The sequence below is a fragment of the Cynoglossus semilaevis genome, chromosome 13 (genome assembly GCF_000523025.1).
Source record: "Cynoglossus semilaevis isolate Cse_v1.0 chromosome 13, Cse_v1.0, whole genome shotgun sequence".
Taxonomy (NCBI): Eukaryota; Metazoa; Chordata; class Actinopteri; order Pleuronectiformes; family Cynoglossidae; genus Cynoglossus; species Cynoglossus semilaevis.
This window is the reverse complement of record NC_024319.1, coordinates 19,899,250-19,913,471: the sequence shown is the minus strand read 5'-3', so window position 1 is coordinate 19,913,471 and position 14,222 is coordinate 19,899,250. Positions and strand designations below refer to the sequence as shown.

The window sequence follows — 14,222 nt, the reverse complement described above, 5'->3', positions numbered from 1 at the left end:
TCCTGTTTATCTTACTGTTTGTCCTTCACCCAGGGACATCCTGGACAGGACAAAAAGAAGCCCACGCTCATCTTAGACCATCATGCATTTGCACTGAGGTTCAATTTCCTCCATAATGAAGCATCTACTGAATTTAAAGAAGACAATCTGAGACATCTTCATCAGCAGCTCTCATCTCTTTGTCAAAGCTCAGCATCATTTTGTGAGGGAGTTAAAAGTAGTGAAGAGAGGAAATCACTTCATCATGTTAAAGAGATGATGACAAGAGACCAAAAGGAAAGAATAAAATAAGTGAAAAACAGAGAGCAGCAAAAAAGTCTGGATGACTGAATAAAATCATCACCATTTTTTATGTATAAAATGTGCTGCATTCAGACCAACGGCAAATACTGTGATAAAATCAGCCATCATTCAGACACATACAGCAGTTCTGTATGTTGTTTTTTCTTATTCAGCATTACATCAGGAATCACATTTAACACCAGCATCACATAAAACCCTCTGCTAATAACAGATCACGCAGAGGAATTAAAAAAAAGCTTTTAGTACCAACAATGAATCTCCATAGAAACAATCAAACCTCTGCAGAAAACGCAGCACACCAAGAGACCAGAACAATTATCCTAGCAACACGTACTGTGATCCTTCAACTTAATTAAAGCATAGACTCAATGAAGTGACATCAGAATCTACTTCTAAGACTATCGGAGAAAAGTGTGAAAGGACAGCGTCTGTTCATGAACTCCACTGCAAAACCACACCAAGAAAGAAGGGTGAGAAAACAGAAGGGCGCCATCAAGAGGCTTACCAGGGCAATTAAACACATTAAACAGTCATGTGCTCCTCTCTGGGAGCAGGCATTTAGCATATTACTTGGATAATATACATTTCTCTCACTACATTGCCCAGGTCTCCTCCTGGCAGTCAGACTAATAGTATTCCACAACAGGCTTAGACCAGATCTCCTGCAGATCTGAACAACAAACAACCCAGTAGTTTATGTAAAAACTTGTTGAAAACAAATGCTGGTAGTTTTTTTTTTTTTTTTTTTTGACAGCTTTCATCCAATGACATGTTTTTTTTTACTTTCCTAACAGTGAGGTAACTCTAGAAATGGGTTGTTTCTTGTTTTTGTTTGTTTGTTTCAGTGCAGAATTCCACACCCACACTGACTAACCTGCCTCAGGGAGGGAGGGGTGTGGCTGTGACCCTCCATCAGACAAACAGCCGTTCAGCCCCCGCTGCTGGTCCTCCCATGTTACCTCTATGGTGAGACACACGCACATGTGTATACACGTACACAACCACAGACACACATGCAGACCTACTGACAGGTTCGGACTGTGGGGTGTGAATTTTTTTGATACTTCAGGTGTAAAACATAATTTTCACAAACAATTCACATATTAAATGTTAATAAAATAAACAAAGCCACTTTGTGCTTTGATGTTAACCATGGACAGCTCCTCGACAAAGATTATTACTTTGTGCCATCTACTGGCCTTTAGCGGTATTACTATACAAAAGCTCCAACGTATTTCACTGCAAAGCACACCGTACGAAAAAGCCGTGTGCACGACACTAAATTATTATTTTTTAAACATGTGACTCAATGTATATTTGTATTGTGCAATGCAACATTATAAAAGTAGAGGTCAAAATTTCTAAAATATAAAATTTAAAACTGAAAATAAATGTCTGTTGTGAGTCTTAATGTCAAGGTGAATTTAATTTTGCAACAAAAAAGGTTTTTATGGTGGTAGAACAAATTATATATATTTTTTAAAGGCAGCAATGGCGATCAGAACCACAGCAAACTGCATGCATCATCCGTCAGTTTGAGCTCGTCCAGAGTAACTCTCTATATTTATATCCAAAGGAACCAAATACACTATTATCATTGCAAATGTATAGGCATTCAGAGCATTCAAACTGGACTGCTAACAGTTACCACTGAAACAGAAACACCACCACAGCAAACGCACACCACCACCACGCAGTTCACACCACTTGCCTTTCCTCCCATTTACTGGTGGCCCCTGGGGTTTTTCTTCACAATCAGCTGCTATGTGAAAGACACACGGAGTGCTTTAACCCACAGAACTATAAGTTCAAAGAAAATGGCAGCCCAAAATGCATGTGCTTATAATGACGTAATGCATCAGAGCTATTCCAACAGCTGAAAATGAACCTTAGATCAGTACGACTAAGGTATAATAAACCCGTGGCTCCTTACAACATAAAACATGTGGTTTAAATGAATGACAGACGTGTTTCTGTAGTCAGTTCTTCATTAAATAAACCCAAGTATTAATAAAGCATTATGAAAAGTATTTCAACCCAAGGACAAAATCAAGCAGCAGTGTTAGCTGTGTGGAACCAGGGCTCTGCCAAAAGTCTGGTTGGTCAGGGATTATACAACATGTGCAGATTACTGGTCCTCCATTATTCTCATTATTCAAAATAATTGTAAATAGTACAAAAATGTATGTACAGATAATGTTTAAAATGTGCCACTACACAAAGAGATAGTAAAGTCTGTCAACAGTTCAGTTCAGAGAGAGATAATAATATGGATCCAGTCCATAAAAACACACACACACACACATTTGCATTACATAAGCCAAGAGCCATAAGGCTCAGTGGGAGCTGCAGCACAAGGTCAGATCAATACTTTCCCCCACTGCCCACACATTACCACTGTCCTAAAAGGTACAGTACAGCCAGGTTTGTAAAAGATAAACCAAAGAGAGGGGGGGGGGGTGGAAAATAATATGTAAGGATTATTTGTACAGTAGACTGGGGAGTAGACAGAAGGGTGAAAGGAGCAGCAAAGACAGATCTTCAGAGTGATTAAGAAAGATGGCCCCAGATACAAGAAAAGGGCAGAGAAAGAGGAAATTCTCTGCAAATTTGACAGAATGTCAGCTCTCTTTCCCCCCATCTTATTACGTTAAATGTTGCCAAGTATATACTACTTTACACACAACTACACAACAGAGAAGGGAGTGCCGAGAAACTTGGTTAATAGTGATTGTTTTTTTCACAATGTCAATCTTTAGTGACCTTTCTGTAGGGGAGCATGCACCTGTTTCAGCACCACACTGTCTGTGTATGGAGGCTCACAGTCCACAAGACACACCCACTGTTCTCAAACAAATAAAATCACTACACAAAAGGCGAGGGGACACTTGAACACAACACCAGGGCTGTCATCAACAGGGCGGGACATATCCACAGGTAAGTACACCACATCCAGGCTGTACATTAAACAATGCTGCAACAGCAGGGGGGGGGGGCAAGTACACCCAGGTCCCTGCTGTTGCAGACAGGGTTTTGGCTTCAGAGTAAGGCGTGGCTCAACAGACACTCCCAGCCTGAAAGACTAAACCCACACACTCAGGTACAGACCTTCACAAGGCTCTGTTCCTTCGTCTCCATCTTCTGACAAAAAAACGGAAAAAGGAACCGAGCAGAAGTGTTACGGATTTGGGCTACAGTACACAGCCGCACACAAGACAAACTATAAATTCTTTAACAAATATTACCGCTTAGAGTTTATCGTGAAATTACAACCCAATGTTGCAGATTCAAGTAGTGAAACCAAAACTCTACCTCAATATCAAGATTCTGACCAGGAACACAAAAAGGCCGTAATAAAAGATGTGTCTCTCAGCGCGGAGAGAGCTTGTGATTTGCAATATAAAAACAGGAACGAGGGGACTTACTTCTGTCCTTCCCTGTGTGTGGAAGCTGTGGTAGTTGCCGTCCCCGTCTGCCAGATATCGGAGTACTGGTGGGACTGGTCTGGACTGATCCACTACGAGGATGCGCTCTACATGACAGAAAAAGGGAACGGACAGTGGAGTGAGATGACAGGCCGACAGTAGCTGGTGGTGGGTGGACCACGTCACCAGGACACATCCACCATCATCAGAGTGAGAAAAGTTAAAAACAAAAAGATAAAACATAACCAAAGACACAGCTGTTTGTTTGATAAAACAAATCAAATGAAAAGTCTATTTTATATCAACGAAAACTTCCTTGTTCACAGTCAAACTATATAAAGCAGTAAATGCTAAACGTCTTTTCTTCTCCCTTTACCAGAATCAACATATTTGACTACATGAAGTTTAAGTGATTTTCTTTTAAAATAGAAGACGTTTGTATAACAAATATAAAATCAGTGTACACAGCAATGAGGTTTGGCACATGACATGGAAGTGGGGGGGGGGGCATCAACTATTAGGAATAGGGCTGCAATAAAAAATGATGCCGTGAATCGCATGTGCAGTCGACTCATCAAGCTGCAAGAAGAGAAGAGTTGAATGCAGGAAACAGCAGACCAGTGCGACCATGCGTTCATACGTGTCCCCAAAAGCCTTCAAATCAAAACCAAAAGGAGAAATAAAGTATAACACAAATGCCATCACTGGTTAATCGGCATTATTTGATGTTAGTAATGAAATCAAAGGAAAACGTCGGCCCAACACTGCTATACTCACGCAAAAGTATGAGCAGCGTGTTCCAAATAAAAACAACTCAGTCGGTTATCTACGGAGGGGTCGGGGGGCCTGGGGGGGTGTTGTGCCTGGGATGTGTGTAATATAAGAAAATACAGCACCGGGGCTTTTGGGAACAAAACAGAAAGTAGCTAAGGTGGGTGGAGGGGGGAACTGAGATGAATAGGCGTGTTAAGGGTGAGGTGATGTGGGAGGACAAAAGGGAGCAGGGAGTCAGTCCTGAAGGGAGGGAGGGAGGACGGGTGATGGTAGAAATGAAGTCCCTCTCTGGGTCATTCTTAGTCATGTTCAGGGAAGGTGGGCAATGATGGAGCCCGGGCTTTAATTCCTCAGTTGTACAAAAAGGTAGAGTTATGTAAACGGTTAGCTAAAGTGGAGCAGCTCTGGGGGCAGAAATAATCTCCATGACTGATTAAAGATTTGAGTTATAATTAACTAGAGCAGACTGCTAGATTATAACAGAAGCCTCTCAATACACCAGCTGGTCTAAAGAGTTCATTATGAATGACTGTATGTGGATAACTATGTGATCAACTGCAAAAATGACTGGACGTTTTTGTGTATTTTGGCAGTCGAAAACTTTAAAGAGTCACTTTCCTTCAGTTACTGTCATTCAAAGGTAATGTTTGAATTCATTCTCCCCCCAGAGTTGCCCCTCCCCAGGGTAATTGTTGCCCTTCTACAACTCCATTCGCTTTTGTGCAAAGCAGCTTAACGTCTCCAATCTGGGTCACACCTCGTCATGGCAGGTGAGGGGGGAGCGGATCTCCCTGATGGCAGAGACGGCATGGACCTCATGAGCGAAGAGTCGAGGGGGCGTTCAGTGGAGCGCGAGCGAGAGGAGGGGCGCTCTATAGTGGGCCGCTGGTCTGCGGAGCGGGATCTGCTGTGATACTCGTGTCTATCCATGGATCCGTGGTTCCTACAGAGGTTAGTGAGAGATAGGCAGGCACTCAGTTGGACCCCAGCAGGGCAGCCACAGTAGGCTGGCAGGGTGGCAGTTTGGAGGCCACACACGTGGAGTTCCTGTTAGCTTACGACTGCTAGGATGTGTATGTGGTAAATTACTGCAGAATTTCAATGGAATATTCCTATAAATGATCATGGAGAATAAGTGAAAAGATTTTAAGATCTAAATTCAAACATTCCAGAAAATGATTATACATGACATGTTATTTCTCATAATGATTGACACATTAATAAAATAAAATAGGAGTAATAAAATAAAAAATATTAAAAAGAACCCTCAGTCTAAGAAAAGATATTTGAACTCACACCTATGTTATTTAAGGGCAGTGGTTCCTAAATACAGTATAGTATTCTACAGTAAGATTCCAACAAGATCTTTGCAAATGATAAAAAAAATACTGATAGTACTTAGAGGATAGGAAAGTAGGTATAAAAAAGGTATAAAAAGGAAAGGAGAAAAAGCATCTTTAAATTGAAGAGTGTTGGTTAATTTTTAAATGTATCCACCATTTTAAATACCCAACTCTTATATTATAATAGCAGATTTTCCCCAGAGCTGTTGAGGAAAAAACACATGAAATACACAAGGTTCTGAAACATTTTGAGCTGGAAACACAAAGTTGAACAAACACTCTGACGTATGTGGCACCAAACTGCTTTTTTAAAATCAATGACAAGGAAATGTGTATCTTAAGAGAACATGAACATTAGTCACATAATAAAATAATACTTTTCAGCACCAGGTTTTAATACAATGACCCCATTTTTTTAAATTCAATGCCTCATCCCAAACCAGTGAAGACATGTAATTGTCTCCAAAGTACTTCATCAAATAAGGCTAACAGATACTCAGGATACAATAAACTGTAGTATGATCAATGTGTTCTTATGCGGAATTTTTGCACAGGTCTCTGTTGAAAAGAGGTTTTACATCTCGATAAGACTCCATCTGTTGAAATTAAAGAATAATAAAAGGAAACCAAAGACATTGAGAACAACTTACATACAGCATGAGTTGTTGTTTTTTTTTTGTTTTTTTTGCCCTTGTCTTTTTGTGATGCATAATTTAGCAGCGAACGAAGAATACTCAAATCTACTGTGCAGCTCAGAGCAAAGCATCAGCGATGCTTCTGTACGTGTCGATGGTAAGCTGCTGCAAGTAGTACAGAAAAACAAAAACAGGACAGGACTGGTGATGTCATCATGCACACCACTAATTAACGCACCAGGGCAGAGAAACAATGAGAACAACGTAGAAACAGTCGGCACTCGACTTTACAGGTGACAACAGCTACACAAAAAGCTCTGAGCCCCGGTCGCCGGGGCAGTTGTGTTCAATGACCGTAAATCTACACAACGTCAGAGCTGTGATGACTTGAATATCGGTGACAGATATTATTTTTCATCATCACACAAATGACCACGGATAAATTAAAACCGGACGAGGGACAATTTGGGGTAGACCACAAGATGGCGAATGCACAGATGCAGCTGCAGTGCATGTCAATACCTCTCATAGTCATAGTCAGAAGAGTAGGCGCCCTCTGAGTTAGCACGGGACATCCGAGTGGAACGCAGTAACCTGACTGCTTCCTCTCTGCAGATTGGATACACGTGATGGTTGCGGCTGGTGGGAAAACACCATAAGTCAAAGTTTGACTTTTTGTCCTTTTCATTAACTCAAAGCAACTATTTGAAATTGGGTGCCAGTCATTGGAAGGATTCCTGTATAAAATATATACTGCACTGGTTTCCAGATTGAAATCAATGACAAACAGAAAAATGCCTTTGTGACAACTATCAGTGTTGGCTTATTCCCTTTTGAATGGTAAAAATTAGAAGTAAAGATGATGTGTATGTCATGAAAAGTCATGAAAAAAAGAGAAAGAAAAAAAGAAAGATGCAGCATCTTTGCAATGACTTCCTGCAATAGACCAAATCTTTCTATCCTGACTGTGATCAGCATCATAGGTTGATGATCAGGATATTAAGTAAAAAAGCAGAAAAAAACAAAACAATTTTACACATCACAATAGCTGTCAGCTTACTTGCTAACAGCAAAACAAAGAATCGTCTTCTTAACTCAAAACTTGGTGTGAAGTTTATCAGTAGAACCAGCAGTGTTAACTTCAGGTCACTGCATGTGACTGCAGTAGTGTGTCATTCTAAATACTGAATGTTTCTTTTTAGTAGAACAGGTTAAACACATTACCACACTGTCTTCTTCAGCCTTCTTCAGTTTGACATCTTCATTCATTGTATTTTACACTGATTCATTTAAATAGTTGAAAGAGTGAATGTTATTAGATATATATAAGTTAAGCATACAAACATTATCTATTTTGTGTTACAATGCATCTGTTATATAAACACATGGCATAGACAACATGTCATGTTTACACAGCCATTATTTAGTAATTATTCTGGACAAAACACAGTGGATTCGGATGTGAAGCCAAAGCCTCTTTGTGATCACATGACCTGACAGACAACATGCCAAAGTCTCGCTTCCATGTGTCTAAACGTACACAAGTGAATATTTTCTTTTGTGTGTAGGTGTGGTTTTTGGGGCTTCATGCAATCTCAGGTAAAAGTCTACCTGTGGTCCTTCTGACGGTCATCAAAAGGCTGAGAATGTCTGGTTCGAGGTAAGGTGAGGAAATGGCTGCAAACACATGGAAGGAAGAAGAGAAAACAGAGATGGATCTGAAATGGTGTGGAAAAAGGAGAGAGAGAGAGAGAGAGAGCGCTACAGAGAGAGCGTTGGAGACAATGTAGTGTAGGCAGAACGAGGGAGAGGTGAGAAAACTGAGGAGAAGAGAGGACGAGAGAGTTGTCAAAATAATGGCATGTAGAAATGGATGAGACGGCTCACAGGAAAGGTCGATGTAACAGATTCAAACAGGAAAAACAGAGGAGAGGCAGAGAAACTCGGAGGTGACGAACATAATGGCGATGTCCTCCTCAACTCTGTTTATTGTAATAGTTCGGGATAAATACCTGGACACTGTCAAGTACACTAACGTGAGCACTGCACCGGACAATTAATATAAGTGCTTTTTTTTGTTTCTGATAATGACTTAGGCCGACGCCCGGAAACAGCAAATAACGTTAATCGGTGAAGTAAGTGTGGCCAGGCGGTGCCAAGACGATGCTTGGACTCCTGGAGCAACATTTTCCAGCTATTTTCCGGCAAAATAAATGCTGATGAAGGGGTTTTCACTGCTTTCTCTTCCATCAAATAAAAATGGAGAGAATCATGCAAATACAGCAAGACGTCTGCAGCTCCTTGGACTTCATGAAGGATCAACTCTCTTGTCACTTAAAATAAATATTTGTAATTTATACTAGTGAATATTTGATCTCCACTCAACTTTCAGGTTTTGGGAACAACTTATTGTTGGTTAAAGGAGCAATTACTTGAAAAGCTGGTAGACCATAACTTTCTGATCTGTGTCAGTGTGTGAACAAAGATGTGTGTGACAAAGATGGACCAGTTTACACATACAGTAACACAGTTTACCGGTTTGAAGAAGGCAATCGTGGCATTTAAGGCTAAAATGTTCCCTTTATCAAAAACATCATTATGATACTTTAATGATTATATAAGATTTATAGGTAAAGGATAAATGTGTAGCAAAGGTAGTTACCTGGAGGGAGGGGGAACACTGGGGGACCGTGACCGTGCCCTGTTGATATCAGCCGACCTGGAGCAGTGGTTAGAGGACATCACCTGCTCAGGGACCGACAACGTGGAGCTCTGGAAATCTCTGCCATTCGACCGGTAATCTGTCAAAGAATTGTTTAAAGTGTTTAGAAAAAAAATAACCAACTATAGTGTTAATATTATAGTTGAACATGCAGCTGTGAAAACATCACATCTGGTGAAGCCAAACTGTGCCAGGCCTCAGACTGAACAGGTGACAGCTTCTCTGTTTCCATTTTGCTGAATGGCCATATTCTCCAAAATGGAGAACTTTAATAAAAGGTGAAATTCATCTGCTGTGTTAACTGTGTGCATTAAATGAAAATGGCCTTTCAAAAAAAAAATCAGAAACATTATGATTAATTTTCTTTGCTTGACTGATTAGTCCATTTAAATTTTAATAGTTCATTAATTGGTAATCAGAAGCTTCGGTTAAGGTCAGCCTTATAAGAGGTTGATTGATATTCAATAGAGCATATAGTGCGTTAAAATGAATTTTAATGTTGGAGGAAGAAGAGAAAGGAACACTGTAAGGTAATATTGAAGAAATGTTGACCTTTACTTACAGAAAGTGAATTTTTAAGTACAACACATGAGCCACGAGTCTGTAAACTATTATTATAAAACAGTAGTCCAGGGGAATTTTGTTTCTTACAGATTTAACGTCACATTTGTCATTTAATGTAGAGCACATTTGCATTTTTGACAACTTTATCATATATAATAAGAAAATAGACAATAAATAAACACAGTTCTGTGTGACTTTATGTTTTAAGTCTGAGTTTGTGCCAACTGTGGTGAACTGATACTGAGGGAAGAGGTTCAGATAAAGTTGCATGAAGGTCTTCCCACATGAATGAAGTGAACAGAACAGACAGGTTGATGAACTGAGGAGCTGAAGGAAGGTTCAAGGTTTTGGAGGAGGTTTTCCCCACAGCTGGTAAATCCTCTCACCCAGACACATACGTTCCTCTCTCCCTCGATCTGTCAGTAACTGAATCAATCTTTGGTGGTTTTTTTTGTTTTGTTTGTTTGTTTTTTTCTGTCCTTCTTCTTCTCGATGGCTTGAACGAGCTAACAGAAGTGTGAAACTTGACCACATGCTGGACTACATGTTTCAGTAGCTATTAGCTTAACTTCTCTGGTATGGAAGATATTAACTAAAAAAATATCTTGACATTTTTTATCATTTACAATTTAATTGTGAATAACTTAAAGCCGGAGCATTTGTGTGTGTAATTTATTCAGTCTTTCTTTCACTTTCTCTGCGACTCTGAGCGCTCACTGCTCTGCTTCCTCTTTTGTAAATGCTGATGCATTGACAAGCCTCAGTGAGTACAGCAAAGCAGAATATAGCAGTGCAGAGGCAGACAAAAACCCACTGTTCACTCACCAAGCTGCTGCTGCTGCTGCTCTTGGACTGCAGCAATTTACCCAACTGATGGTTTGAGCGAGCTCATCAGTCCTTGTATTCAGTGAGAACTGCTAAGAAAACCATCCTCATGTTAAACAAGTAAAGAGAACATGTATTTACCTGTTATTACTCCGACACCGTCTTCACAATCGTAGTCTGAGATCTCACTGTCACTTATCCTCTGGGATCCTGTGGGAAAAACAGGAAAGACAGGCAGATGAGTGAAGACACAGAGGGAGGAAGGAGTTAGGGAACGGAGTGAGGTGAAGGATGGAAGGACAGGAATGTGTCTAAATATTTTGTTTTTGTTCTGCTGCGACACAAGTTTTAAACTGTTCTCTGAATCAAAATGAAGAGCCTGAAAATAATCAAAAAAGTCTTCATAATTAAATAGGTAGAAGTATTTTGGTGCAATATATGTCCTCATCCCTCTGAGTAGATTCAACATTATTTCTCGCCACCTTGAGGTCAAAGGTCTTCAGCCATTTTTCTTCTTCTGCACTCCTAGTCACTGCGTAATATATGTGAATAACATATATTATTAATAATAATTAAGAGATTAACTACATGTTCAAATATACCAAAGTGACATAATTAATGTTCATAATTATTTTTAAAAAATCATGAAAGGTTGTCCTGCTTTTAGTAGATATTAGGTTATGTGTCAACTGGTTTTACAGCTGTGAAGGACATAACTGCCACATAAAGTGATCTCAACCCGTCGTATGAGTTGAGTTGAAACTTCTGACAGTGTCAAACAAATCACAACAACACACTAACACTCAGAAATCATCCTGTAGTGAAGTGAGTAATCCCGAGAAAAAAAAAATCTAAGGATTAGAGCACATTGATCTAAATCCCTTTAATCCAGGACATTGTCAGAAAGTATTAAACTGACCAGTGCAGATCCATAAATGTAAAAGAATTTAAAGAAATGCACCAACTGGAGTAAACTGCCATATCAAAACACACAAACACGGGCAAAACAAAAAGGACTGCAGATGGTTGACCATTACACACGTTTAAAGGGAAAAATGTTTAAAATAGGAAACATGTAACAACGCATCACATGGGAAAATTAAAGGATCAGTCAGATTATGATGAGCACTGGTCACAGGGTAAGGTTATGGGTAGAACGGTGCCATGTAGATCAGATCAGTACACATAAGGGAATGACTATTGTGTTCCACGTCTCTCTTTTCTATGGAGTGTGCAGATCTCTGTCCCTGAGTAGATTCCAAAGGAGTGTTGTAAAGTTTACACCATCTCATTGCATTGAAATCTACATCAGGCCCGAACAAGCACTGTCCATGGAAATACACAGAAGGAGAGACAGGACACAAGCTATGAGGTTTTCAACAGGACAGGAAAACACTCAGAGCAGAACCACCTGCTGCAGCAGTGCTCCTTTACCTGAGTTGTTAGAGCCTTTGTCTGTAAAAGCACAAGCAGTAGAGTTGATGTAACACGGATGCAGAGTTTGTATTCACTACACAGCCTTAAATAAACTCAAACATTAGGAGGTTAATAAGTAAGGTGACTTATTTATGTCTCATTAGCAGAGGGAAAACACATTTTTAATTTTAAATATAAACACGTTTAAATTTTAATGCTCTGGTTTTTTACTTTAGCTTGAAATGTTAACCCTTTCAAACTGTTATTACATCTTTAAAAACATTAATTTGGGGCGTAACAATATGATTACTCGTACAAGTTGCAAACGTCACAGTTTTGCAACTTTTTGGTAGAGAATTAAATGTGGAAAAACAGTGGTAGTGCAGTTTACTGGAATATTTTAGTCTTTCCGAGCATTAAAAAGATTACTTTATTGAGTGTATAAGGCTAATCTATGCTAACCACTAACTAATGTAAAGTTGCTGTAGACAATTGAACGACTCCCACGGTTGGTTGCCGTCACAATTGTGTTCCACGGGGAGTTTAAAGTTTGATCTGCTCTGCTTTACTACATTTTGTACTATAAATTCATCTGGTACACGTGTGTATTTGTACTGAATATCCTGTACCAAACTGCTTGGTTTAAACCATTGCACCTCTAGTAATTATATATAAATAAAATAAATTGAATTTATTATAATATTCTCACAGTAAAACTGCACGTTAGTACCATGTCTGATGTATATAATGTATAAAGATATAGCACAACAATTCAAGTCTGGGGTTTCTGTTTATCTGTCCAGTGCTACTGTACATAAAGGCAGCCTCCCTGGTGTGTGTTATTGTTACTTACTCTGCAGTCTCCTTGTTGGACTCTCCCCATGGAGCCTGCGTTGTGTGTTTGGGGAGGCACGTGGGAGTGGGATGGAGGACACATCGTGTGTTTGTAGCTTGTACCAGTGTGGCTCGTCATCCAAAAGTGCAGTCTCCAACTCTATTAGAATCTGTCAGGAGGAAGAGCCAACGCCACTTAGGGGTAGAACTCATTGCCTAACAAACCAAGTCCCACTGCTGCTACAATTTCACACTGATAATAATTATTGCAAAAATCTCCCAGATCCTGTTGGACACAGACTGGGCTCTGAAAAAACTTGGCCAAGGATTTTACTCCAATCAGGAGGTGAATATTATAAGTGAGTGTCCTTTAGGCTGCAGTCATGGTTTCCTTACCTCACCCAGGAATTCACTCTCCTCTTCTCTCACCCTGGCTTGGTCCCACAACGTAATCTCCAGCATGCGCTCTCTGAACTCCCGCCGGTGCACCGGCGAGTACATAAAGGTCTGGTTCCACTTAGGCTCTAAGGATTTCTTTACAGTTTTTGTTCTCCTCTTGCTTTTGTCGCTGGAGGAACAATAATTCAAACTGTTTTTATTTACAACCATGGTAGAGAAGAACCACGATCACAACACATCAACGACAGGACAGAACCCAGGCCTGAGGCATGCTGATGCTACAGTGGTCACATAAACCTTTAGAGGGCGCTTCTACTCTTACCTTCTATCAGGGAGGAAATAGATTTTGACATAAGGATTCCTGGGTCGACCATCTTCCCTGGGTGGCAGATCTTTGGCGCCCAGGATGGTGACAATTAGTTGATGGCCAACTTTGTCATACCATAGTTTGACCTGTAGGGGCAGAGCAAAACATTTCTAGCTAAGAGACAGATCAAAGCCACAATGTTTACCAGAGAGAAATCAAAGAGGAACGATGCAGGAGAAGACAATTTGATAAGTTAGAAATGACATGACTGCATGTGGCATTGTGACACAAATTTAAAGCCTTAAACCAACAGATCTGGACTTGAACTGATGGTCTTCTCCTGGATTCCCTCTTGAGGACAGAGGAAGATGTCCACCTGGTTTGTCAGAATTATAAGAATATTGATAATGTTGCATTGTATTAGCAAATATATGAAATATGAAAAGATACACTAAAACAATAAATCAAGTGAGATGTTTTTTTGTTTGTGATAACTAAAATATAATTGTTGTTGTATGTTGACAATATTTAAATAAAGGCTGGAATTTGTTTGGCTGGGTTTGGAAGTAGTCCTGTGTTTAAGAGGTTTATGTCAAAATGATTACTGTTATTTTTTAGTAACAGAACAGGATCCTGTCCTGAAGGGTCTGTGGTCCCAACTGTTACTTTCACATT

At 39.9% G+C, this 14,222-nt stretch overlaps 1 protein-coding gene across 1 annotated transcript in view; it reads right to left on the bottom strand.

The window, feature by feature from the left end:
• Positions 1-14,222, bottom strand: part of rims2a (regulating synaptic membrane exocytosis 2a) — a 100,490-nt gene that overhangs the window by 26,261 nt on the left and 60,007 nt on the right. Inside the window, 8 exon segments of the mRNA XM_025061919.1 lie at positions 3,412-3,444; positions 3,729-3,835; positions 5,260-5,445; positions 9,143-9,281; positions 10,733-10,801; positions 12,861-13,011; positions 13,238-13,409; positions 13,563-13,693. Of these exon segments, the coding sequence (XP_024917687.1) occupies positions 3,412-3,444; positions 3,729-3,835; positions 5,260-5,445; positions 9,143-9,281; positions 10,733-10,801; positions 12,861-13,011; positions 13,238-13,409; positions 13,563-13,693 (988 nt within the window).